This window comes from Arachis duranensis, chromosome 4, assembly GCF_000817695.3.
Source record: "Arachis duranensis cultivar V14167 chromosome 4, aradu.V14167.gnm2.J7QH, whole genome shotgun sequence".
In the NCBI taxonomy this organism is placed as follows: Eukaryota; Viridiplantae; Streptophyta; class Magnoliopsida; order Fabales; family Fabaceae; genus Arachis; species Arachis duranensis.
In genome coordinates this window covers 113,577,447-113,600,962 of record NC_029775.3, presented here as the reverse complement: position 1 = coordinate 113,600,962, position 23,516 = coordinate 113,577,447, and the positions used below count along the sequence as shown (strand labels likewise).

General features: G+C 34.4%; 5 protein-coding genes across 7 annotated transcripts; 2 read left to right on the top strand and 3 right to left on the bottom strand.

Moving 5' to 3' along the window:
* The first annotated feature begins 2,281 nt into the window (after nucleotides 1–2,281).
* On the top strand, nucleotides 2,282–3,086 carry LOC107486065 (uncharacterized). The gene has a single exon (XM_016106607.3). It carries the CDS (start codon nucleotides 2,355–2,357, stop codon nucleotides 2,949–2,951), a length of 597 nt encoding a protein of 198 aa, XP_015962093.1. The 5' UTR covers nucleotides 2,282–2,354; the 3' UTR covers nucleotides 2,952–3,086.
* Nucleotides 3,087–3,272: 186 nt separating this feature from the next.
* LOC107486064 (uncharacterized) lies at nucleotides 3,273–5,114 on the bottom strand. The gene is made up of 5 exons (XM_016106605.3): nucleotides 4,835–5,114; nucleotides 4,583–4,663; nucleotides 4,393–4,461; nucleotides 4,091–4,276; nucleotides 3,273–3,966 (listed from the first exon to the last, which is right to left on the bottom strand). The coding sequence occupies exons 1-5, from the start codon at nucleotides 4,934–4,936 to the stop codon at nucleotides 3,340–3,342; spliced, it is 1,065 nt and encodes a 354-aa protein (XP_015962091.1). The 5' UTR covers nucleotides 4,937–5,114; the 3' UTR covers nucleotides 3,273–3,339.
* Nucleotides 5,115–5,770: 656 nt separating this feature from the next.
* Nucleotides 5,771–6,559, bottom strand: LOC107486026 (uncharacterized). The gene has a single exon (XM_016106565.3). The coding sequence runs from the start codon at nucleotides 6,447–6,449 to the stop codon at nucleotides 5,883–5,885; it is 567 nt and encodes a 188-aa protein (XP_015962051.1). The 5' UTR covers nucleotides 6,450–6,559; the 3' UTR covers nucleotides 5,771–5,882.
* A 1,212-nt stretch (nucleotides 6,560–7,771) lies between these two features.
* On the bottom strand, nucleotides 7,772–10,319 carry LOC107485997 (uncharacterized). 3 transcript variants are annotated; one of them, XM_021141053.2, is made up of 3 exons: nucleotides 9,960–10,319; nucleotides 8,611–9,491; nucleotides 7,772–8,304 (listed from the first exon to the last, which is right to left on the bottom strand). In XM_021141053.2, exons 2-3 carry the CDS (start codon nucleotides 9,384–9,386, stop codon nucleotides 7,800–7,802), a joined length of 1,281 nt encoding a protein of 426 aa, XP_020996712.1. In that variant the 5' UTR covers nucleotides 9,387–9,491; nucleotides 9,960–10,319; the 3' UTR covers nucleotides 7,772–7,799. The 3 variants fall into 3 exon arrangements, with proteins under 3 accessions (XP_020996712.1, XP_020996710.1, XP_020996713.1); XM_021141051.2 differs by having other exon boundaries at nucleotides 8,611–9,481; XM_021141054.2 differs by having other exon boundaries at nucleotides 8,611–9,476.
* A 2,958-nt stretch (nucleotides 10,320–13,277) lies between these two features.
* On the top strand, nucleotides 13,278–17,719 carry LOC107485998 (cysteine protease ATG4). The gene is made up of 10 exons (XM_052260698.1): nucleotides 13,278–13,395; nucleotides 14,124–14,674; nucleotides 14,763–14,848; nucleotides 15,213–15,263; nucleotides 15,392–15,771; nucleotides 16,099–16,221; nucleotides 16,310–16,416; nucleotides 16,811–16,913; nucleotides 16,994–17,064; nucleotides 17,168–17,719. The coding sequence occupies exons 2-10, from the start codon at nucleotides 14,206–14,208 to the stop codon at nucleotides 17,380–17,382; spliced, it is 1,605 nt and encodes a 534-aa protein (XP_052116658.1). The 5' UTR covers nucleotides 13,278–13,395; nucleotides 14,124–14,205; the 3' UTR covers nucleotides 17,383–17,719.
* Nucleotides 17,720–23,516: the final 5,797 nt, after the last annotated feature.

Sequence of the window (23,516 nt, the reverse complement as noted above, 5' to 3'; positions counted from 1 at the left end):
CTTGAATGAACAGCAAGCTCTTCTTTTATCTTCTTGCACGTTCTTTGGTTCTTCATCCAAGGTCAACACCTTGAGCCTTGAGCTTCACCAACCACAGATTCACTTTTTCTATTCAATCATCAAATTGGAACCTTTCCTTCTGACTTTTCCAACTTGACCGAAAGCCACAAAGGAGTAACCGAAATTGTTTTCCAATGGTCAACCAAATCTGAACCCTTGAACACCAACTTGGTCCCCATGTTTTGATTAAGACCGTAGATACACAGCAGAATAGGGCAGAGAACAACTTTCCCTTCAAAGCCATTTTCGGATAGAGCAGAGAGTAGGGAAGAAAGGATGAAGATCTGATGCATGCAAGATGATATGGTTTACCTTTCTTAAGCTTGATTTAGCTTGGGATTTCTGTTTTAGCTTCTGTGCTTCAAGCTTCAACTCTCTCTCTCTTGCTTCTTTGGTTAATGGCTTATGGAAGAAGCTTTTCTTCTCTTTCTCTTTCTTGCTTTTTCTGAAATCTTGATGTGACTTGATTAGAAGGAAGAAGAACGTTGCTTTTAGTTAAGCAAGAGAGAGGGAATTTCAATTCTGAAACCAGTTCGGGCTTGGATCGGGTATTAGTATGCATGGCCCGATTTAATTTCTTTGGTTTCTTCCTTTGCTTTTGCTTGGGCTCTTTATTTTGCTTTCAGCCCAATATTCTTTGTTGAATGCCTTTTATTCCATTTGGGCTATTAACATTTGGCCTGCAACAATAAACAATTAGTTAATAATTAATCAACACTAATTATTTATTTTGCTCAAAAATAATGTTTGTCATCATTAATTAATTTAGTTAATTTCTTAACTCAACAACTTATATACAAAAAATTTTTCTTCTCTCTTTCATACATTACTAATATAATAGTAGTAAATATATAAGTTATTTCTATTATTACATTGAGATAATTATATTAGTAAATACTAATATTAGAATCTTCTTCTTATACTTTTTTATTTTATATTTATTATATCTTCTTTATTTGTTTATTTTACAACAACGCCAAATTTTTTGGGGGAAAAATATTATCTATTTCAAAAAATTATTGTCTAAATCTAACTAGGGGTGTGCATGGGTCGGGTGAAACCGAGTTTGATATGATCCAGACCTGGCCTGAAATATATACCAGACTTATTTATTAAACCCAAACCCGACCCTAAACCCGATGAAACCTATACACTTTCGGGCCACGATTATACCGGGTAAAAACCGGACTGTTAACATTATATTACCTTGATACCTTCTTATAAGCTAGCATGTGAAAATATCCAAATTTCCAAGACTCCAACCATTATTTGACATGGTGAAATTCACTTAGAAAAATATAACAAGAACCAACTCTTCTCTAAAATTAAAGCATAACCATAATCAATACTAATATTGTCTAATAACACTAAATATTTAAATCAATACAAATAACACAATATTATGCATTAATTAGTTTAAAATCTTATGCATTTTAAACATAAAACATTAACTTACAGTCTTATAATAACTAATAACACAAAATATTAAGGTTTATAATACTTAAATTTCACATAAGAATAGCCATCATCCATCACTAATACACAAAATATTAATTGTGTATGATGACCGGGCCACCGGACCGATTTCGGGTGACCCAAGCCATGGCTCGGATCCGACCCAAAACAATGATTGGGTCTATTTTTGAGACCCTTACCCAATTCTAAATTCGATGAAATCACACCAAATTAACCCCTAAAATATTCGAAACCGGACCGAATCTTTGGACCGGGTCGGGCCATGCACACTCCTAAATCTAACATTAAACTTGAATGCATGGATAATTTTTCTATTGCTTGGGTAGGCTGCATTAATAATTTGGAGATAAAATTCAACGTGCAATTTATTAAATCACATTTGACTAAGTCATTGTGCTCAAAGCACTTCTCTTTCAATATGCTGTTTTCTTATCTATGTGCCCTTCCCAAAATTCCCATCAATGACTTGAATAGTTGAATCTATTTTTCAACATATAATTTAAATCATCTTACCTCTATATTAATATCATCACTCTATCATTATTAAATTTACCACAATTTAATTTTAATTCAAAACTCTTATTGTTCACTCCTTAATCATATTTATATAAACTATACCATTAATATTCCTCTTTATACTTGTCCAAGTCTTCGGATTCAAAGTCTTCGATAATCGATATGCTTTTTCTCTTAGACTTGATCATACTCCCCTTTCGCGCATATATATATATATATATATTCACAAGCCGCTTTCACTGAATTTCATATATCCTATCTTCACACTAAGAACGAATTTCTCTTATTTTTGTGTCACATAAATGGCAAATTATGGAACTACACAAAGAGTAGCAACCTCTTCCTCAAACTCTTCATCAAAGCCTGAAAACTATGAACCAAAAGTTCCAAATGAAAATCACTTCAAGATTTTCTGCCCTTTTAGCATTCCTTTAACATCAGAATCTGCAGCAGTTCGAATCATAAGAAACTTTGGCATCTATGGTCTATACTACACCCACTTTGTGTGGATCATACTATTCATAACTCTCATACCTGCCAGAAAAGTGTCACTGATTCTTCTTGTTATCATGACATATGTGACATCTCTTTTTCTTTTGATTCTAAGAACATGGCCAAATTCTTTTCTGCTTCACAAGATCATAAACAAGTGGTTTGTGTTGGCTGTGATCGCGGTTGCGACGGCGGTGCAGCTGGTTTTAACCGACGCTGGGATTCATCTGGCAGTGACTTTAGCTTGTAGTATGCCTCTTGTTTTGGTTCATGCAGTTTTGTGGGTTGGTTTTTATGGTTCTGAGGTTGTGAATTATGATGCTGGTTCTGCTTCTGCTTCAAGAGAAGGTGCTCCTCTTTTTGTAGTTAATGAGAGTGGAGATAAGGTTTCAAATGATGCTGTTTGACTTTTCTGTTTTTATGAGTCTTGCTCAAGAAATGAGTTTGTTGAATTAATGTGGTAATAAAACTGTCAAATTTTTTTTTTCTATGAATAAGTTGGTATTTTGAGATTTTAATAACAGTTTTTGTTTTAAGTGTAATTATTTGAAATATGTTGGATCATATTTCTATTTCTGTATTGAATGGCAAGTCATGACTGTTTGATGAATTCAGATTAGTCTTGCTAAGATCTATATTTCAGAGAATAATATATATATACATGGGTTAGTAGAAGTCTAATAAGATCAACATGGGTTACATTAATAAGGATGGTTAGTTAGATGTGGTGAAAACAAAAAATAAAAGTACATTAACAAATAATCAGAAACCATAATACAATGCATAGCATTAGAGTTACTCAGCTACTTCTACTTTTTTATACAGCCAGGAATAAAAAAGAACCAGCATAACCAAACCAACAAGAACCATAAAAAAACCAAGAACACCTAAACATGTAAACAAGGTACCATGAATTCTAAATGTGCCACATATAACACTAAACCCTGATGCTGCAGCCACCAACACAGACAAAGAATACAGCAATGAGAGACATAACATTGAGATAATAGGCACTCTAAATCCCAAAGACCAAGCCACCATCACTGTGTATGCAAAGCTCACTATGAACATTCCGGTCCATATTGTCGCCGGTAAGAACCTTGTAGATGCTTGAAACAAGCTCAGTGGTATCTTTGAGTTGTTGCTTGTGCTTGCGAATTGCGAAAGGTTTTCGAAAGGACTACCTAAACAAGATAGCAATGCTGCTTGTACTCCAAGCAACTTCACTGCCAACGCGGCTCGGTGTTCTGGTGGACAAATTATCTCTGCTGAACAGAATTGCATGAATGTTTTTCTTGTAGAATCAGTTTGTTGAACCTTTTTGGTTAAGCCTTGGCTGCGATCCGAAATCCGGCTTGTGTCTTTTAGGTTTACCACCACATGGGAGGTGGAAGAAGAAGATACATCACATTCCTTTTTTGTCTGTTCATTTTGAAAGATCCACTGAAAATGTTACTCAATGTATTTCAAGTTAAAGGCACTGCATAGACAAAGAAGATATGAGAAAGGAAGATAATCACTATAATCATAAATTCCTTTTCTTTACCTGCTTTCTAGTTAAGTTGTAGCCAGAGTTCTTATTAGGCTTTTGCATTGACTTGTCAAGTTCTTGTTTTCTCTTTTTATCACTGTGCAGAAAATTGTGTTCTTCATCATCTTCTGTGACCCCCACTTCATCATCATCATCCTCATCATGGATATAGGCCTTGTTATAAGGCAACATTCTATCAGGCTGCATAGACATCCAGATACAGAAGTCATAAAAATTAAATAAAGAACTTTGTTTTGATATTCCTTTAAAATTTTGAATGAAAGATTAAAAAATGATGAAGATAATCAATCTCTCACCTCATAAAATACTGCTGTAGCATTTCTCAAGTATGCAATAGTTCTCAATAACTCCTTATTTGTAGGGTACTACAAATTCAAAACACAGAAAACATGTATGTCAATAGCAAAAAAAAGAAACTCGGAAGGCACAGATCATATATAAAATTTAACAAAAAAATAAAACAGGAAGAGTCAAGCACTATCTTGCCTCAGTTTGTTTGCCTGAAATTCTCGCCACCACTGATCCGCGGCGCAATCTTCTGTATATGATTGGATTTGGTTGTCTTGCCTTTGTTGTTTCAAGATATTGCAAACCAAAATGAAGAAGTCAGTGAAACAAAAAGTCAACTATTGCTACCTTACCTAATCAGAAAATATTTAGTGGTACAGTTCTTGATGCTATATATAATAAGATTCAATTATTCAACTTTGAGGGAATGCAAATAGTGCATAAACTTACAGGCTTTCTTGGGAGCAAAAACTTGTTGCTTATGCTATTGTTCTTGTTGTTGTTATCATCTCTGTTCTGTTCTGAAACAGAAGGCATACTCAAAGAAGCCATGATCAAACAAGTTGATCACTGGATTGTTATAACTTCAAATATGGCAATTCACTCAATTCAGGTGGATCAACACAGGTTCTTATAAGTCAGTGTTTTGTGATTAAAAGGATTACTGTGGAAGAAAAAGGTCAGTGAAGAGACACATGGAGGAAGTTGTAAGTATCCATTTTTTACTTTGTAGAGGAATATCTTGTTATATCATACTTTATTGTACTTACCAGTTTTTGTACGCAAAAGTCACTGCTCTATAATACATTAACAATTCCTTTTTTTTGTGTGTGGGATGGAAGCTTCTTCTACACATAAGTTTTTGTAGAATATTCAATTTAAGACAATATATGTTCTATTCTTAATGTTCTATTTTTGTAGAATGTTGATTAGTAATTCGGAAGAATTAATACAACTATACAAGCACTTCATAAAGGTAATTTGAGGATAATAGTCTTAAATTCCATATATGAGTGACATGAGTTCTTTTTTTTATATCATTGGTTTTACAACATAAAAATAAAATAAAATGTTCTAAACAATAAACTTTTCTGATTATTATTTATTATTAATTTATTATTGTGAAAGGACTTCCTCAAATACTAATAGCTCTTAACATAAACTTGATTCGAACTAATCTATCAGTTGAACAAAGCTTTATTATTGAAAATGTTTTGAATTATTTTCACAGTAAGAAAAAAGAATAAAGGGCAGCTTAGTGCATAACCATCCTGCATTAACGCAGAGTTTGAAAAAGAGTTGCATCCAAAGGATATAATGTAGGCAGCCTAACCTGATAATTACATTAGTGACCGATTCATCACTGATTCCACAGCTTGAAGTAAGAAAAAAGAATGCTGCAATTTATTTTATTCACAATTCCAACACTTCTATTACATTACAATTGCAGTGAAAAAAAAAACAACAAAATTGAGAATGTTGACTTATAACTAAAAAATCAAACTTCCTCTGTGCCATCAGCACCAACTTCACAATTACAATTACAATAATGATCTTCAGTCTCAAAGGAATGGTGATGAGCAATCCATAAAAGTGAATGAATCAAAATTATAGGAACAGCAATAGCTAAAGTAACTGCTAGATGAGACCCAGCTTCAGTCACTACAAGCATCACCACAGTTACAAACACTAGCAATGACAACACAAACCTTTTATCTATGACTTTGTGAAGCAAAACAGAATAAGGGAATGCCCTTAGAATTAAACAGTAAATGGTTATTACATATGTCATTATAACCAAAATAATCAATGAAATTTTGTGCCTGGGGATGAGGACTATGAAGAGTATGATCCAAAAGAATAATGTGTAATATAAACCAAGATTCCCTAAGTTCCTCATGATTCTGATTGCTGCAGCTTCTGAAGTTAACGGCATGTTAAAGGGACAGTATATTTTGATGTCAGTATAGAGTTTTTCATGATTCTCTTTTGTTTCATGAGATTCAACTTTGGATGAAGGTTTTGAGGAGGTTGGTATTCTTTGGCTAGTTCCAAAATTTGCCATAGCATATGAAGTATGAAATTTGGAAGATCAAAGAAGGGCTAAGTAGAAAAAAAAAAAAAAATACAACACTCTTTAACAACAATTACTGAAGCTAGAGGGTATTAGGTTCAATTGATGGCTGGTTGTGTTACTTTGATTGTGAATTTGGTTTATTATAAATATGTAGAATATTGTGTCAATTTCTAGCTGAGTGGAAAGAGACATTTTGTCATTCTAAGATTTTAGTAAATATGGAAGAAATTTCATAAAAGGAGAGTGTAATAACAGGGAACCTTCCTTTGTTGTTTCTAATGTTTGGTTTCCCTAAATATTCTGGCCCTACTTGTTTGTAGCCAAACATTTGAATTGTCTTCAGTTCAGTTTGATCAAGTACTAGTAGTGAAGGTGGTTTCAATCTGATATTTGTCTTTTTCTTTTGTTTTTAACAAAATTATGTTTAAATGGATAAGAATGAGAAATCCAAATTTATTTCTTGATTGACAGTTTCATTAAATTCTAAAGAAAAATGACTGATTTTTGAATCTACATATTTGGTTTTGAAGTTAAGTGTGGTTCTGGTTGTCATTAATAATAGTAGTAAATATACTATCAAAATACTGACTAGTACTTAAAAAATAGTGATCCTAGTTGGTATGATTGTTGCAAGTGTTAATAATTTGTAAGCATCTGCTTCAAATTTATGCAAGTTTTAACTGGTCAAAATTCATTAATGAAGACCTTAGGAATTAAAAGTAGGTTAGAGGACTGAACTAAGATAATCTATCTTTCCCTTCTTTTTTTTTTCTGCTTTTGGTTTTACTGCAAAGAAGGATGGAGAACAAATCTCTACCATAGTTTAATCTCTAACAAGGAAGAAATGGTTATATTTTAGCAAATCCATCGACTGCATTGTGATTGGCTTCTAAAGCAACTCACAATTAAAAGTTTTATGAAACACTTATTTCTCTAAAGTAATTTATTGCCAAACATGCTCGAGAACAGGTTACAGATGAAGTGGTATTTACAGCAAATGGTGAATGGAATGTTACATCCTGAATTCCCAAATAGTAATAATCTGAATTGAGAAATAAATAATAGGATAGAAGAAAATATCCACATATATGATTCGTCATAACAGAACAGCAATCAGTGGTACGAGAACATGTTTCAAATGGGGTTCAGCATTAAACTTTGCCGAAACTTTGGCCACACAGTGATTACTCCTGGTCTCATCTCCTCAAACCGGTATCTGCAGAACATAAAACATGAGCAAATAAGGTACCAACTAGTAAGAACCAAGGTATTCGATTTTCCGAGTGTCGCAGTGCACTAGGCCATTGACATAGGGTAACTTAAATTCTAGTTTTGTAGTTAAGAAAAATTGATAACATTTCCAATCAATAAATGATTGAAAGGCGTCAAGGAAATAATGAAACCGCTGCAACATGGTGGTACAAGACAAAGTAACATACCTGTAATGACATGTAAAGCTACTGATTTAAGCCTTATTGGGGCTTGTTTATCTGAATTTTCACTGTCCACAGAATTAAGAGATCCAAGAGTTGAATGTGTAAGCCCATTATTAACCTTAACACCATTTGAAGTGGCTGAAGTCTTTGAGAAGCCTTGGCTTTCAATTTTTAATAAATGTTCTTGCAATGCTCGAATAGCCTCTGCCGCATGTAGACCATGTAAATCCAGTCTGGAAATATCGTTTTCACTATTTCTGATATTTAGAATTTTTGTGGCTGCCGTAGAATTAAGTTCTTCAGCTGTATGCCATTCCTCTCGGGCCTTCATTGAGTGCTGCTGAGCAGAAAAATGATCACCTCTCAAAAAAGCATTAGCAGCTGCCCTAGAATGTCGAGATGCCAACCTGTTTAAAAAGATAGGCTAAAATATATTAATGCCTGGTGATTGTCGTGAGAGTCTAAAACAGAAATGAAATCCTTTCAATTGAACAAGTTAAATCCAAAACGTTTATTATCTCTATTATGACTGAAGACTATAATTATTTAGTAAGATTGAGGATAAAATAGTAAATCTACAAGTGAAAAGAAGAGCAAAAGGTAATTATCAGATGATGCAAATTAATTTGACCTTTTGGATCTGATTGGATGTCTAAAACAAGAATATGAAAAACAGGAATTTCTATAGCCAAAAAAAAAGTTACAATTTATACCTCATTGTCTTCAATGCATCCTTTCGATGGCTAAGGTAGACATCATCCTCTTCCCATTCAGGCTCAACAGGAACAGAATTCAAGGGGCCCAGTTGGCATCTAACATTATCATCATAAAACTTTTCATCCAGGGAAGCATTTCTATCCACAAAGTCTTTACCGTTATCTTTGAGATGACCAACACTTGAATTGATTGTAATGTCATCTGTCCCCTTTCCTAACATTAGACTCTCATCAATCTTCTCCTTGCAGGTACCATAATATGAATTAGCTGCTCCAGGATCACTTGATATTTTGCATTCTTCAATGTTAACTGCAGAAGCCATTGTTTCCAATAAAGTTGCAGCCTTATCAACATCATTACTAACTGCGGCTAAGATATCCTCTATCAAGCTATCATCAGCCCAATGATGCTGCCCTTTGAGCTTTTTGATGGCCAAATCAGCATCATTCTGAGCAGTAGTGGCACAATATTTTCCACCAGAATCAGAACCTGTCATTGGTGTTTGGCTTTTCCCACCCTCTTTTAGAGTGGGGAAATTCTGTGTAGGAAGAAGTACAGAAGAGAAAGACTTCGCAAGAACATGGTTCTTCTTAACCAGTTTATCATCATTTCGTATTAAATTAGAAGCACCAACAGGTGGGAAAGGGTCCTTATCAATTTCAGATTTAAGACCATTTTTCTTTTTCTGTTTGAGATCAAAAGCTGTCCAACCAGACGATTGACCCCTAGCTCGTGACATCTTATTAAGGGAAGTTCTGGCCAAAACGTTCATTTAAGCACAAACTACTTTGCTAAAAGGAATGGGGCTGCCCGAACACTTAATGCAGACGCAGAAGAATTCAGGCAGCCACAATCTGCAGACCTGTCCTGCAGACAACTAAAGTCAATATCTGTAACTATCCTCCTTCATATCATACAAAGTGCCAACATGTTAAAATAGACACATAACAGCAATAACAACAATAACAAAGCCTGTGTCCCCAAACCATGAAAAATCGAATTTTTTAATGATTACACCCATAGTGTTTCTCTGTGCCCTCTATCTAGTTATTGGGCTACATCAGACGCGTCCGATTTGTGATACGTTTTGTAAAACCAAGTATGATGACACATTACAAATCACAAGGCATAGTTTCAGGTAGCTCAAGTCGCACTTCAATCAAGTAAAACTACACCAACTGAAGATAAAATAGAGAATATCTAAGCAAGCACAGCAGCAAATAGAGATGCTCAAAAAACCTTATTGAAGATATATACACCAATATAAACCATAAGCTAAATATAAGTATATAACAACAAAAGCAAAAATTGAGCTGAAAGAAGAAAAACCCAGATGAAAAGTCACCTTGTTTTAACAATAAACACGTGAAAGAACAGGACTTGAAGGTTATTTGGGAAGAGCAGAACTCAGAAAGCGTAACCAAGGAATGAACCGGTCAAAGGGTTGAAAAAGCGAAGGAAGAAGAAAACCAGAAAATCGTTGTTCGAAGATATTAACGTTGAGACCGAATTGTACTGAACCAAATCTGCACCTTTTATCCATAAATCTTCTGGGTGTGGAAATTTCAAAGAGAAAAAGAGAGGGAATCAAAACTCTCAGGGTAAATTTTTCTGGTTTGTTCCACCCTTCCTTTCTCAGAAGCCACATATAATGGGGTTTGAGAGAGAGAGAGAGGTTTGATTTTTGATGAATAAAGTCAAACAGAAACCGCCGTCACGATAAGAAACGGCAATAACTGAGGTGCAACGAACAACAACCTATGAATTTACGAAACTCGCCCTTGTTGATTATCCCCAATAATTGGTCTTAGGTCAGGTAGGTGTGTGACACATGAACATATAAATTGAATAATTTTATGATAATATTTTAATGAATTTGGTTCATAAGTATTCTTAGAATAGTTGTTTTATATATATTTATCCGTGTGTAATAAATTTATTGAAGATAAAATTACAAAACTTTTCAATGTATAGATAATTTTAGTATTTGTTTAGGGGCACTAAATCGATAAAAAAATTTAATAATTTTTTTTATTTTTAATATATTTGACAAATTTTAATAATAAAAATAAAAATATTTAATTGATAAATAAAAAATATTTTTATATAAAATATCTAAACATAAAATTATTTTTATTTTTATAAAAGATTATTTAAAAAATTATTAAAAAAATATCTTTAAACCCTTACAAAAGATTTAAAACACTTTTTAAAAAATATATTTTTTAATACATTAAAAAATTATTAATGTAGTTGGATATTATTACATTAATTTCAAAAGGACATTTTAATATTTTTCTAATGATGCTCTAAAATAAAAGATTAGGGGTGTGTATGGTCCGATTTGGTTCGAAGGTTTAGTCCAGCTTCGAACATTTTAGAAACTAATTTGGTGTGATTTTATCGGATTTAGAGTTGGATAAGGGTTTTAAAAGTAGACTCGGTCATTATTTTGGATCGGGTCTGGGTCATAGCTCGAGTCACTCGAACCCAGCCCGATGACCTAATCATCATACACAATTAATATTTTGTGTTATTAGTGATGGATGATGACTATTCTTATGTGGAATTTAAATATTGTAAATTTTAATATTTTGTATTATTAGTCATTATAAGACTATAAGTTAATGTTTTATGTTTAAAATGTATAAGATTTTAGACTAATGTATTATATTGTGTTATTTGTATTGATTTAAATATTTAGTGTTATTAAACAATATTAGTATTAATTGTGATTATGCTTTAATTTTAGAGAATGGTTAGTTTTTGTTATATTTTTTTAAGTGAATTTTACCATGTCAAATAATAGTTAGAATCTTGAAAATTTGGATATTTTCACATGTTAGCTTACAAAAAGATATCAAGGTAATGTAATGTTAATGGTTCGATTTTTATTCAGTTTTTATTCGGTATAATCACGACATCAATCCCTGAATGTCATTGGGTGTGTCTGCACCCTGAGTGGACGAGAAAGAAAGGATTTTTCGGAGATTTCGTTCCAAACCCAGGAGTCAACTTTTTCGTATGAGCATTCGGTACATGTATCAGTCCGTAAAAAGAAGAGTGAAAGAGTCACTACTACTGAGGATCCCCCTTAATCTTAGATAGGTCGTCTGAGGGTTCGCCGCGGTTCATTGCTGTGCTTACACGCTAGGCTATCTTTCTCCGAAAGTTCTGCGGGATCACCTACCACTAGTCTTCGGCCGGAGGGATTTATTGCATGCACAAAAACGGATGTAGTATTGAATTTGAGTCTAACAAATAGACCCGATATATATTTTAAAATGGATCTAGATGATATCAAATTCGATTTTACCCGACCATAAACACCCTCTAAAAGACAATAAAACAAAAACATGAGTATTTAATTATCATTTTGTAAATTACAATTAAATAAGTTTTAGTTTATGATTTTGTTAGATGGGATAACTATTTTCCAAAGCCACGCTGTCACGTTACGTAGGTGTTGCTTGTAGGCCTTCGGTTATTTACAAAAATGGGCCTACCCTTTTAGGTGGCTTCTATTTTTAGCTTTCTTCATGTCCTCTTCTAATTTCTTACCTTTGCCTTCACCATTTATCTTTCTTTTTCTTTGCAACTCGCAGTATACATTTTTGGACGGTGAATATTCTTATAAAATTAAAAATGCATCAATTAAATTAAGGGTTCATTTAACTAATTTGGTCAAGTGGCTAATTCGTTTATCTACTTAAATAAATATTAAAAATTTTAATTTTATTATATATGATAATTTATTAGTGAGTGATTAAATTAGAGAATATCATAAAAAAATAAATAAATTAAATGTTGACTTAATGATAGAGAAAAATAATGTAATACAAAGAAAAAAAATAAATTTAATGGGAAAATTATGTAATTAAATAAACTGAAATTTAAAATTATCTAAGTACAATAATTAATAATCGATACATTTCGCTCATGTAACTAATCTATATAAATTGTTATAGGATATAGAATTTTAAAAATTTAAATATAAATTATTTTAAGGTAAACTAAAATACAATATAAACTGTGACACCTTAGTGCACTTAAATTTAAATTTTAAAAACTCTAAATGGGCTTCAATCTCTCTCACTTTCGGCTCAGATTCCATGCCGATCTTTCTTTCTGTTCCTGAGGTGAGTTTTTTTAATTTTTTAATTATTTTTTATTAATTTTGTGAATGTGCTTCTCCTGCAAAATATATAACAATATCTGATTTTGTAAGTATCACAAAAAAAAAAAACGTAGTTTTAGACTTTTAGTTGAAAAGAACAAAGATAAAATCGATTCTGTTTCTACCTACAAGTCTATAACAAATATATTTCTCCATAAAACACTGGTTTGTCCATATTTTGAGGATTTATTCATAATTTTTAAATTTAAAATTCAAATGCATTGTTTGTTATGTTTAAATTAATTATTTTTTATTTTTTATTTACGCGAGAAAAATAGAATCAACAATTTAGTAATATGATCAATTCAATTACCGATTTAATTCTAATAATTATATTGTAGTACTTTATATAAATTATTAGTTACCAAAATATAATTAATTTTTAATTATTGTATTTAGATCATTTTAAAAATTACTATATTTAATTACATAATTTGTTCTAATTTAATGTTTATAAGAAATTAAAAAGCATATTTAAGGCTTAAAGAAGTTGGAGGAAAGAAAAACATGGGACGGCCAGAGAGGTAGAGAGGGAAGAAGAAGAAGAGAAGTGGAGTCTCAACCAAGTCTCCCAATACCTCTATAACACTTCAAGATCCTCCTGGTACGGTTTCCTTTTTCAATTTCACTTTCTTCTCATCCAATTCCAACTCATTCCCACAAAAGGAAAATCAAACTAATCTAGGAGTATAAAAGATTAAAAATCTTTTCTTTCCCCCCTTATTTTCTGTTAACTTTTTAAATTCCATTCGAATTTTCTTTTATCAAGGTTAGTTGATTTACTCGTGCAATTGCTTTAGCATCTCCAATGAATTTTGGATTTGCGTGCTCTGAAACCATTCGATTTATGTCTCTGCGAGAATTTCCTTTCTGGGTTTTGTTCCTTGTGTTTTATATTTTATGTTTTTTTTTCTTTTTTTTTTCCCCTTGCAATGAAGATTCATGTTTTGTGCTATGGAAATTCTTAATGTGTGAAATGGCATCATTGACCCTGGGCATCGATTATGTATGTGTAATGCGTTTATCTTGTTTAGTTAAGGATGGTTCTGTAGATTTGGGGAATTGAACTTTCTGAATTTCTCTTTCAACAAGATTATGATTAGGGGATACTTTATGAGTCGTGCATGATAATGTTAATATTCATTGATTCCTTTGTTTTTTTAGCTAGTCGAGGCAACATACGTTGTTAGTTCACTTAGTTGTGTTAGTTTGTGGTGGCTCAAAATATTCTTTTTTTTGGTTGCTGGATAGTTTAAATAGCTCGATAAAGAAAGCTGTAATTGTTTCTTGGCTGAATCTTTCAATTCCTAAATGTTTTTGGATGCCTTTCAGGTCTGTTTCCCCTTCACCTGCAGATATTGGCCTACACTCGATTTTTTTCTATGAACCAACTCATGTTTTCTGTGGCTTCATAATGGTATTGAAGAGTATCTGTGAGAGGATCATTGGTGCAACATGTTCTTCTAAAAGCTCAGTTGAGACTATAGATAACAGTCAGGTGCCTGCTTCTTTGAAAGTAGGGTCTGGTGAAAGTAAGTATCCTAACACTTCCTTGTGGTCAGGCTTCTTTCCATCTGGTCTTTTGGTCTCTGAAACGCATAGTGAACCATCGCCTTCTGAAAAGAAAGCAGTTTATTTTGGAAATAGTGGGTGGGCAGCTGCTGTGTGGAAAGTTGTTAACAGTGGCTCGATGAGGAGATTTCAAGAACGTGTACTTGGGACAGGGAGGACTGAGATTTCAAGTTCCGATGGTGATATATGGCTTCTGGGTGTCTGCCATAATATTTCACAACAAGAATCAACTGCAAATGTAGATACTAGAAACGAGTTTGCTGCATTTGAGCAAGATTTTTCTTCAAAAATCTTAGTAACATATCGGAAAGGTCTGTCAAATATATACTGTGCTTTCTAGGATGTTTCTTTGTGTTAGATATTATATTCACAAATATTAATGTACATACATATCTATAGGCTTTGATGCTATTGGAGATTCAAAGTATACTAGTGATGTTAATTGGGGATGTATGTTTCGGAGCAGCCAGATGCTTGTAGCTCAGGTATTGTGCTTTTTATCCAATGGTTGTATTTAACTAAGCTATTGCCACATTGTACCTTAGTATAATCTTCTTTAGCTAATATTTAAAAGGATTAGCATGTGTTGTTATTTAGCTAAGATTTTCATGTCTTAAATTTACCTTTTGTATGTATATGAAGATGTGAAGATGGCTTATCCTCTTTTGTAATCTCAGTTCTATTCTAATAGAAGTTCTTGTAGTATCCCAGAAAGAAGAAAAAAGAAAAAAAACCTTTATATATTAATTCTTGCTTTCTATTATTTATTTATTTAATTTTTTTTCTCTGTTTGTGTTCTCTTTCAAAATATAGCAACTAACAGCATCAAATGGCCTTCCTTGTGTACAGGCATTGCTCTTTCATAAATTAGGTAGATCATGGAGGAAAAATATTGATAAGGTAAGGTGATTGATTTGCAGTGTGTTTTTCTTGTAATCAGATTGTTACTTTTCTATTCATTTGTTGTATGTGTTTCCTTGTTTAATATAAATGCTAATAGGTTAAGTATGTATTTTCTTAATCTGCAGCCACTGGATAAAGAATATATTGAGATCTTACAAAGTTTTGGTGATTCGGAGGCTTCTGCTTTCTCTATTCACAATCTCCTTCAAGCCGGTAAAGATTATGGCCTTGCTGTTGGGTCATGGGTGGGCCCATATGCCATGTGTCGAACATGGGAAGTTCTAGCTCGTAACCAGAGGGAGACAGACAACCTTGCAGAGCAGCCACTTCCAATGGCAATTTATGTTGTCTCTGGAGATGAAGATGGAGAACGTGGTGGAGCACCAGTTGTCTGCATTGAAGATGCATCCAAACGATGTTCTGACTTTTCAAGGGGCAAACTTGTTTGGACGCCTCTGCTTTTATTGGTTCCTCTGGTTCTTGGACTTGATAAAATCAATCCAAGGTGTGTAACTTTTTCAATGTTCTATAGGACTATAAATCAATAGGTACTACTACTAAGGGCACTTATTATAATTTTATGTGATGGTAAATTTTGGAACTTCCAATGCATAGCAAAATATTTTTATTCTTATATGAATTATAGAAGTGTCAATGTAAACAAAGAGCTTCCTTTATCTGAATACAGTTATATAATTGGCTGCATGTTAAGTCATTGCCACATGAAGATCTAAAAATATAATTTGAAATCTGTTTTGCGTCTACTCTCTTCTTTTTGAATATAGCACTATGACAGTATGACTGATCTATTGTGTCTATAAACCATTATCAGGTATATCCCATTATTGCAATCAATTTTTAAATTCCCTCAGAGCCTTGGTATTTTGGGCGGTAAAATATTCTCAACAAATAATTGCCATTTACTGACTTTATTAATTTATTGCACTATTCGGATGTTGGAACTTGTCATATAGGTTATATACTAATGCACTGTCTTAATTTAAGTGTATGTTGCTCCATGTTTATTTCCATTGTTGTTTTAGTAAACTTGTACATCGTATGTTCTCAACTGGCCTAGGTAGTAGCCCTTTAGTTTCAAAAGAAATAGATAAGTCAAAAAGTAAAAGTGAAAAACCAAGAAACCATCTAGGTATCTATCTCTATTTGCAATAAATTATATCAATCAAAACATGATTTGGTTAAATTAAACACAATCTGCCATGATTGTAGTGATGAAATCAGGATGAATCATTGTCCAAAATCGGTTTGGATTATTATGGATAATTATAATCTGATATTCTTTAAAGTTGTGTGTGTATGAGTAATCATCTATGTTAAATTAGAAAAGGTAAAGCAATTCTTAGGAATTTCTCATCACACACAAGTGGATAAGCATTTGCTTCCTTCACATGACATTTTAATTTTACAGTAATCGTACTTTTAGCTTCATTGATGGGTAAAGCACCATGATTCAGGGCGATTTCCATTAATAACTTTTTCTTGTTATGAGTTGAAGGTGGCAAGAGCCACATGATTCTGTCAAGAGACAATCTTAACTTATCTATATTATTATGTTTTATATGTTTTTCAGGTTGTCAATATCAATGGGGAATCCCAAGAGACTAGTACCTCCTCATACCATAGCAAGTAGGCTTATTACCAGTATTGATTTTCTTCTTGTTCTTATCTCCTTCATTCTTTGTCTCACTTTGCAAAACTTCTACCAGTGTTATCAGGCACATACCCCTAGATTCAATTGACCCATCCTTGGCTATTGGATTTTACTGCCGAGATAAAGGTTTGCTGGTTTCTTTGCCTTAATTTCATGGCTTAAAATAACTTGGGTAACATCTAAGCTTTCTGTTGACCCTGATAATCTGCTTGTTAATGGTGGCTGTCAGATGATTTCGACGACTTCTGTTCCCGAGCTTCCAAGCTTGCTGAAGAATCAAATGGCGCCCCATTATTTACGGTAGCTCAGTCTTGGAGGTTCTTATCGCAAACCGCTAGTAACAATGGGCCGGGTGGCAACCTTGGATTCCAAGATGATGATTCCGTAGCTATGGATGTTGCGAACGAAGCTGGCAACAATGAGGATGATTGGCAACTTCTGTAATTCCAGAGTTGCGCAAGGTTGATTTGAAGTCATGGGTGGAAAAATTTGTTGTTTGATTCTCGTGTGCCTAAGCCTAATTTGTCCTGTGTTGTTGATGCCTAGTTTTTGGGGCTCTCCATAATAGGCTTTGTAGAAAAGTAAATTATACTGAATATGATTCTTTGGCTTAATTTATTTGCTCATTTGTTGATATAGCTAACTAGGTATTTGTTGTACATTACACGGCTAGTTTCCTTCATAGTTGTTGCTTGTACCCTTCTGTTGGTTACGAAGTACAAACTCGTAGTTGGATAATACTTTTGAACTGTCAAATAAATGGTAGAAAGTGATTCAGAAATGCTGTCTTGAAACACAAGCTTTAATGTAAAGTATAAACTTAATGCAAAATGGTTTTTTTTAACATACTTTTTTTTATAACTTTTTTTAACCTAATGTAATGGGATTGAAATGAATGAGTCAATGAGATAGGAGAGATTTAACTAGTAATGTTAATAGTTGAGAAAAGCAACAAGAAGAAAAATGGGAGACTTGGAATTTGATTGTTGAATATTCTTCTTATTTGCATATGATGTTTCGATAAAAAAAAAAAAAATTGCTACAAATGTCTAAGGGTTTGATTTCAACGCCTTGCAAATCTTTAGTGAACAACTAAAGTTTATGTGCCATAATGCCATATTTTTTTTGGTGACTAAATAGAAAAGAAAGAAAAAAAGAAAAAAAAAGAGACAAAATCAAATTAATTGGCTAGGGTTATATCTAAATCTATTAGATGTTGAAGCTCACTCCATGGTTGGCTCCAATTCGAGTAAATGTCCGTGACAGAAGCAGCTACTTTAGCCATACAATCTGCAACACTATTTGCAGTCCTCTGAATTAAAAGAATAGAGACTCTCCAATTCCAATTCATAACCTCCTAAATATGCTTTGCCAAATCCCATTCTACTCTCCCAAGTAAGAAGTAAATCTCTCTAAATTGCATACAATTCAGCAAAAAGAACACTGCACACTTCGACTTTTCCAGTGCAACTTTTCAACCAACATCCATCAGGATTGCGAATAATACAACAAAAATCAGCATAGCCAGAAGGAGCAAACCAACTAGCATCACAATTCAATTTAACAGAATGAACTGGAGGTGGAACCCAATGCAAACAAAGTGAAGGAGGAGACAGAGATTGATGCATAGCAAAAATAGTGTGAAACTCCCTTACTGAACTACGAATCAAACTCACCACTTTACTAGCACTCCATGAATCATCTATATTAAAAAAAGTCATGATTCCTGCTTCTCCAAATCCACCAGATGGTTGAAAAGAAAAGAAAAACATCTCCACTCCTTGCACCTCTGTAGAGCCAATCATGTAAATTCGAGTTATCTGAATACAGGCCTAAAAGGGTCCAGACCTCCTTGGCACTAGGGCACTCCCGAAGACAATGAAGAATGGATTCAGAACCATTCTGACACCGATGACAGGTGCTAGATAAAGCTAAACCACGACCCAAACGAAACTCTGCCGTAGGAATAGCATTGTGAAGACTGAGCCAAATCAAGAACTTGTACTTCTCAGGAATATGCAGTCGCCATACCCACAATCAATTATCATGCTCATTCCAGTCAAACTTTCTTTTGGCTAGCCAACTGTACCCACTCCTAGCTGAGTAGAGTCTAGAAGATGCCACACCCCACGACCAACCCGAACTCTCTCCAGCATTCAAATCCGGATTATAAGCATTCAAACGCTGTTTGACATCTTCTGGAATGATAGAGAAAATATCATGGAGATTCTATTGACCATCTTTCCAAACGTCTCTAATAGTTAAATCAGAGTTAGATATATGTACAAAAGGGATATCTTGAGCAATTGGGCCCTCAATACTCCAATTGTCAAACCAAAAGGATTGATCAAGTGACCCAACGCACCAAGAGAAGGCATCCTTAAGAGCACCAAAAGCCTTTGAGATACTCTTCCAAACATGAGAAGCATTGCAAGGGACAGGGCCATCTAAAACTCCCTCATTCCTCAGATACTTCGCCCTTAATAGAGCAACCCAAGGCTTGTCCTGACAATAAAAAAATTGCCACACCAATTTACCAAGTAAAGATATATTAACACACGCAGGTCTCTAACACCCAGGCCACCAAATTTTTTTGGAGTGATCACGGTCCTCCAATTAACAAGAGAAAGACATCTACCATCAACTTGACCCTTCCAAAGGAACTGTCTCATCATAGAAGATAATTTATCGCAAACCCAATTTGGAAAAAAAGATACCTGCATATGATAGACAGGAATAGATGCTGCAACAGAATTGATCAGGCAAAGTCTCCCTGCTTTATTTAGAAGCCTTCCTTTCCAATTAGCTAATCTTCCCCTCACCTTTTCAATCACCGAGTGAAAAGAAGCCCTACTGGTACGGGAATGATTAAGGTTAACTCCAAGATATCTTCCTAAGTCCAAAGCAAAATGTATTGAAGAAACACTAGTAAAAATATCTCTTCTGCGAGCAGTCACATTTTTAGAACAAAAAGCTTTAGACTTTTCAAGATTCACTTTCATGCCAGATGCCTTGCAAAAAATGTTAAGAGAATGCATGACCATTTGGACCTGACTTTTTGTAGCCTGATAGAAAAGTAAGAGATCATCTGCAAACATCAAATGAGAAAATTTTGGGCCACCCCTAGTGACAGAAACTGGTTTCCACACACCCTCGACCACCTTATGAGATATATAACAAGCAAGTCTTTCCATACAAAGCACAAATAAGTAAGGAGACATTGGATCGCCCTGTCTAAGCCCCCTTCTAGGAGCAAAACCAATCTATTCCCATTCCACATAATAGAAAGAGAGGATGCACGGACACAAGTCATAATCAAATTAACAGTGATGATAGAAAAACCAAAAGCAATGAGAGTACTCTCCAAAAACCTCCAATCCACCCTATCATAAGCTTTTTCAAGATCAATTTTAAAAGCAAGAGTACCTTTCTTGGATTTTGTGTGCTTCATGAAATTCAAAATTTCTTGGGCCACAATAATATTATCAGGAGCACCACGACCCGGAATAAAACCTCCTTGTAAAGGACTAACAACATCTGGAAGAAAAGGCCGAAGTCGGTTAGTCAATACTTTGGTGATAATTTTATAAACAACATTACACAAGCTAATAGGCCTGAAATCCTTCATAAAGGTAGGATTATCAATTTTAGGAATAAGCACAATCAGAGTTTCCATGATGCTAGGATTTAAGAACTCTCCCAAAAAAGCGCTCCGGACAATATTCCAAATCTCAGTGCCTACTATCTCCCAATATTCTTTAAAAAAATAAGCTTGAAAGCCATCTGGACCAGGAGCCTTAAAAGGGCTCATACTGAATACTGCTGACTTGACTTCCACAAAAGAGACAGTCAATTAACCTAGCACAAGCCTCAGTGCTTAGAGTGGGCATCGGAACATCCTAGGAGAAGGCTTTTGACCCATTTTATACTTTCCTTTCCTAATCACTTGAGTCCAACCTTCCAAATCCTCATGTTGTGCATGGTCTACATGAACAGCATGCAAATCACTCCCACCAAATCCGGGACAGTAACATTTACAGTCTCATCTCCAAGATTCTTGCCAAAATGAAAACTTGCCTTTTCCACATGCACTGGATTTTTTGAATTTGAGCTTTCTGACTGTTTTGCTACATCGCTGATCACCTTGGCATTAGTTCCTCCTCCTGCATTGCTGTCAGTCTTACACACCTTCATATCATGACCAAACTTGAGACAGGAGTCACAAATAAGGTGAAGACTTTCATATTCAACCTCATATTCAACACCTTCAACAAGAATCTTCTTAGTCACTAGCAATCCTAAATCTATCTGGACACAGGCTCAATCATAATCGTCCTCTTTCAGCTAATTTTGTTGCCAAATCAACCTTAACGGGAATGCCAACTACAGCCGCAACACGGAACATTGCATCTTCTTGGTAGCACCAAATTGGTAATCCAGAAATTCTAATCCACACTAAAGTTGCTCCAAAACAGTTTTCACTTGATCTAAACTCTTGATCCCAAGGCTTCACAGCCACATCATTTCCCTCAATCATCCATGGACCTCCTAAGAGAACCTTTTCTCGCTCCTCAGCCACATCAAACTTCACAAGAAAGTACTCAAATCCCACGTCCAATAAATCAAAACCTCCCTTAATCCTCCATACCGTTCGGAGTTTATGAGACAATGCAGTGTAACTATAATGTTTACCTAGCACCTTAATCACTATAGCATCCTTATAAGGTTCTGCCAAGCAATTCTTAGCTTCTTGGGTAAATGTGACACTCGGTGGTAAGAGATCTCCTTGCTTCCTAGAAACTACCGCAATGTTATCTCCCGATAAAGTTTCAACAAGTGAAAAAGTTTTAGCAATCTTGGAACCCACAACTTTGTCCCTGAAAGAAACCTTTAAAGGCTTAGAAATCTCTCCCGAAATATGATCCTCCTTTTCTCCTGATGCAATCCCTCTCCCGCTCTCCCCCTTATCTCTTCCGCCGACATTATCGGCTGCCTCACCGTGTTTCACCCTCAAAGTCACTCCACCGCTCATCTTCGATTTTCAAAATTGTACAGAGTGTCATAATGCCATATGATTGTAAGCAACTTTGCAATTTTATTTAGAGACGCAATAAGTATATTTACGACTAACTGGATTTTACTTTATTTTATCTAAAATTTTTTCATTAAATAATTCTGGAAAACATTCGTGGTCTCTAGTCAACTTGGATTGGTCATATGATTAAATTATTGGTAAGTTTAAATAAACGTCAGAAATTTAAATTTTATTTTATACATGCAACAATTTATTAATTAATAACAACAAATTCTTAACTTTAAGAAATATCATAAAAAACCGAAGGAAAAAAAAAGCATTTATGGCCTCTAATTGAAAAGAGTAAAAAACAAAAAAATATTTGTTTTTTTTCTTCTAAAATCATAATTCATGATAACAAGTAAATATAATAACTAAGGTTCTAAAAATCCAATGGGACCAAGTGGTTCAACTGAATTAATTAAAACCAATCTTGTAGTTAATTATGCTGAGATGAAAAATTATTTAGTAAATAAAAAATCGGTTGAACCGACGATTAACCGGTCTGCTGACATTTACCCGAACCCACTATCAGTGACTGTCACCCATAGCCCCATACATCAGAAGAGAGACATTGCCCCTCTCACCCCCACCTTCTCCATCGCCGAACTATTCTCCGTCGCCCAGAGGCTGTCGTCGCCGCTGGCATTGCCACAGAACCCTCAAGTCGCCGCTGGATTAGGCTCACCCTAGCCTCCCACTTCTCCCGTTGACGTCGCTCACCTTCACAGAACCCACGCTCACGCTCGTTCTCTTATCGCCGGCGCGCCTCAGCTCCGCTGCGGTCCTCTTTCCGGCGTCGCTCACGTTCGTTCTATCCTCGGCGTCTCTCTCTGTTCAAGCTCTCTCTCTCTCTCTCTCTCTCTCTGCGATCTCACTCTCTCACCGTGTAAGCGTCCACTGCTTCTTCAGTTTCATTAAGGTGTTTGATGTAGGTGTAAAGATAGGATTACTGGCCCTAAGTTTCATTTGGTTTTGATAAATCCAATGTTATTCTTCAGTTTCACCTAACAGGTTATTCTATTTTCTCTATTCAAACTTCAGTTCATAGCATATTAGAGAAACACATCACAGAAAATTTTTGGGTCATAATTAATGTCTATGTTACTTGCAATAATGCAATCTACCCTATAATTTCTAGACTTGTATGATTCATAGATTCAATTTTGAAGAATTCAAATTCATTTCATGATAGAGATTGAATATTATTTAACGACTGAACTATGTTGCAAATTGTATTAGCGAGAAATTTCTGTACTAAAGTTTTCACCAATTAAAAATTTAATTGCTTTAAGAGATTTTGAACTTGTGACCAGAAGGAACCACAAACTAAGTGAGCGATTCATTAACAACATCATCATTAGTTTTTTTTTTTCCTCTTTGGACATCTGAGTATATTTTGACCGATCTCCATTTGTCTGTTCTCTGTTTTGGTATTTTTGGCTTTTTCCTTTTTGATAGATGAGACTTGCATCATCTTTTTTTTTCTCATGTGATGTAACGT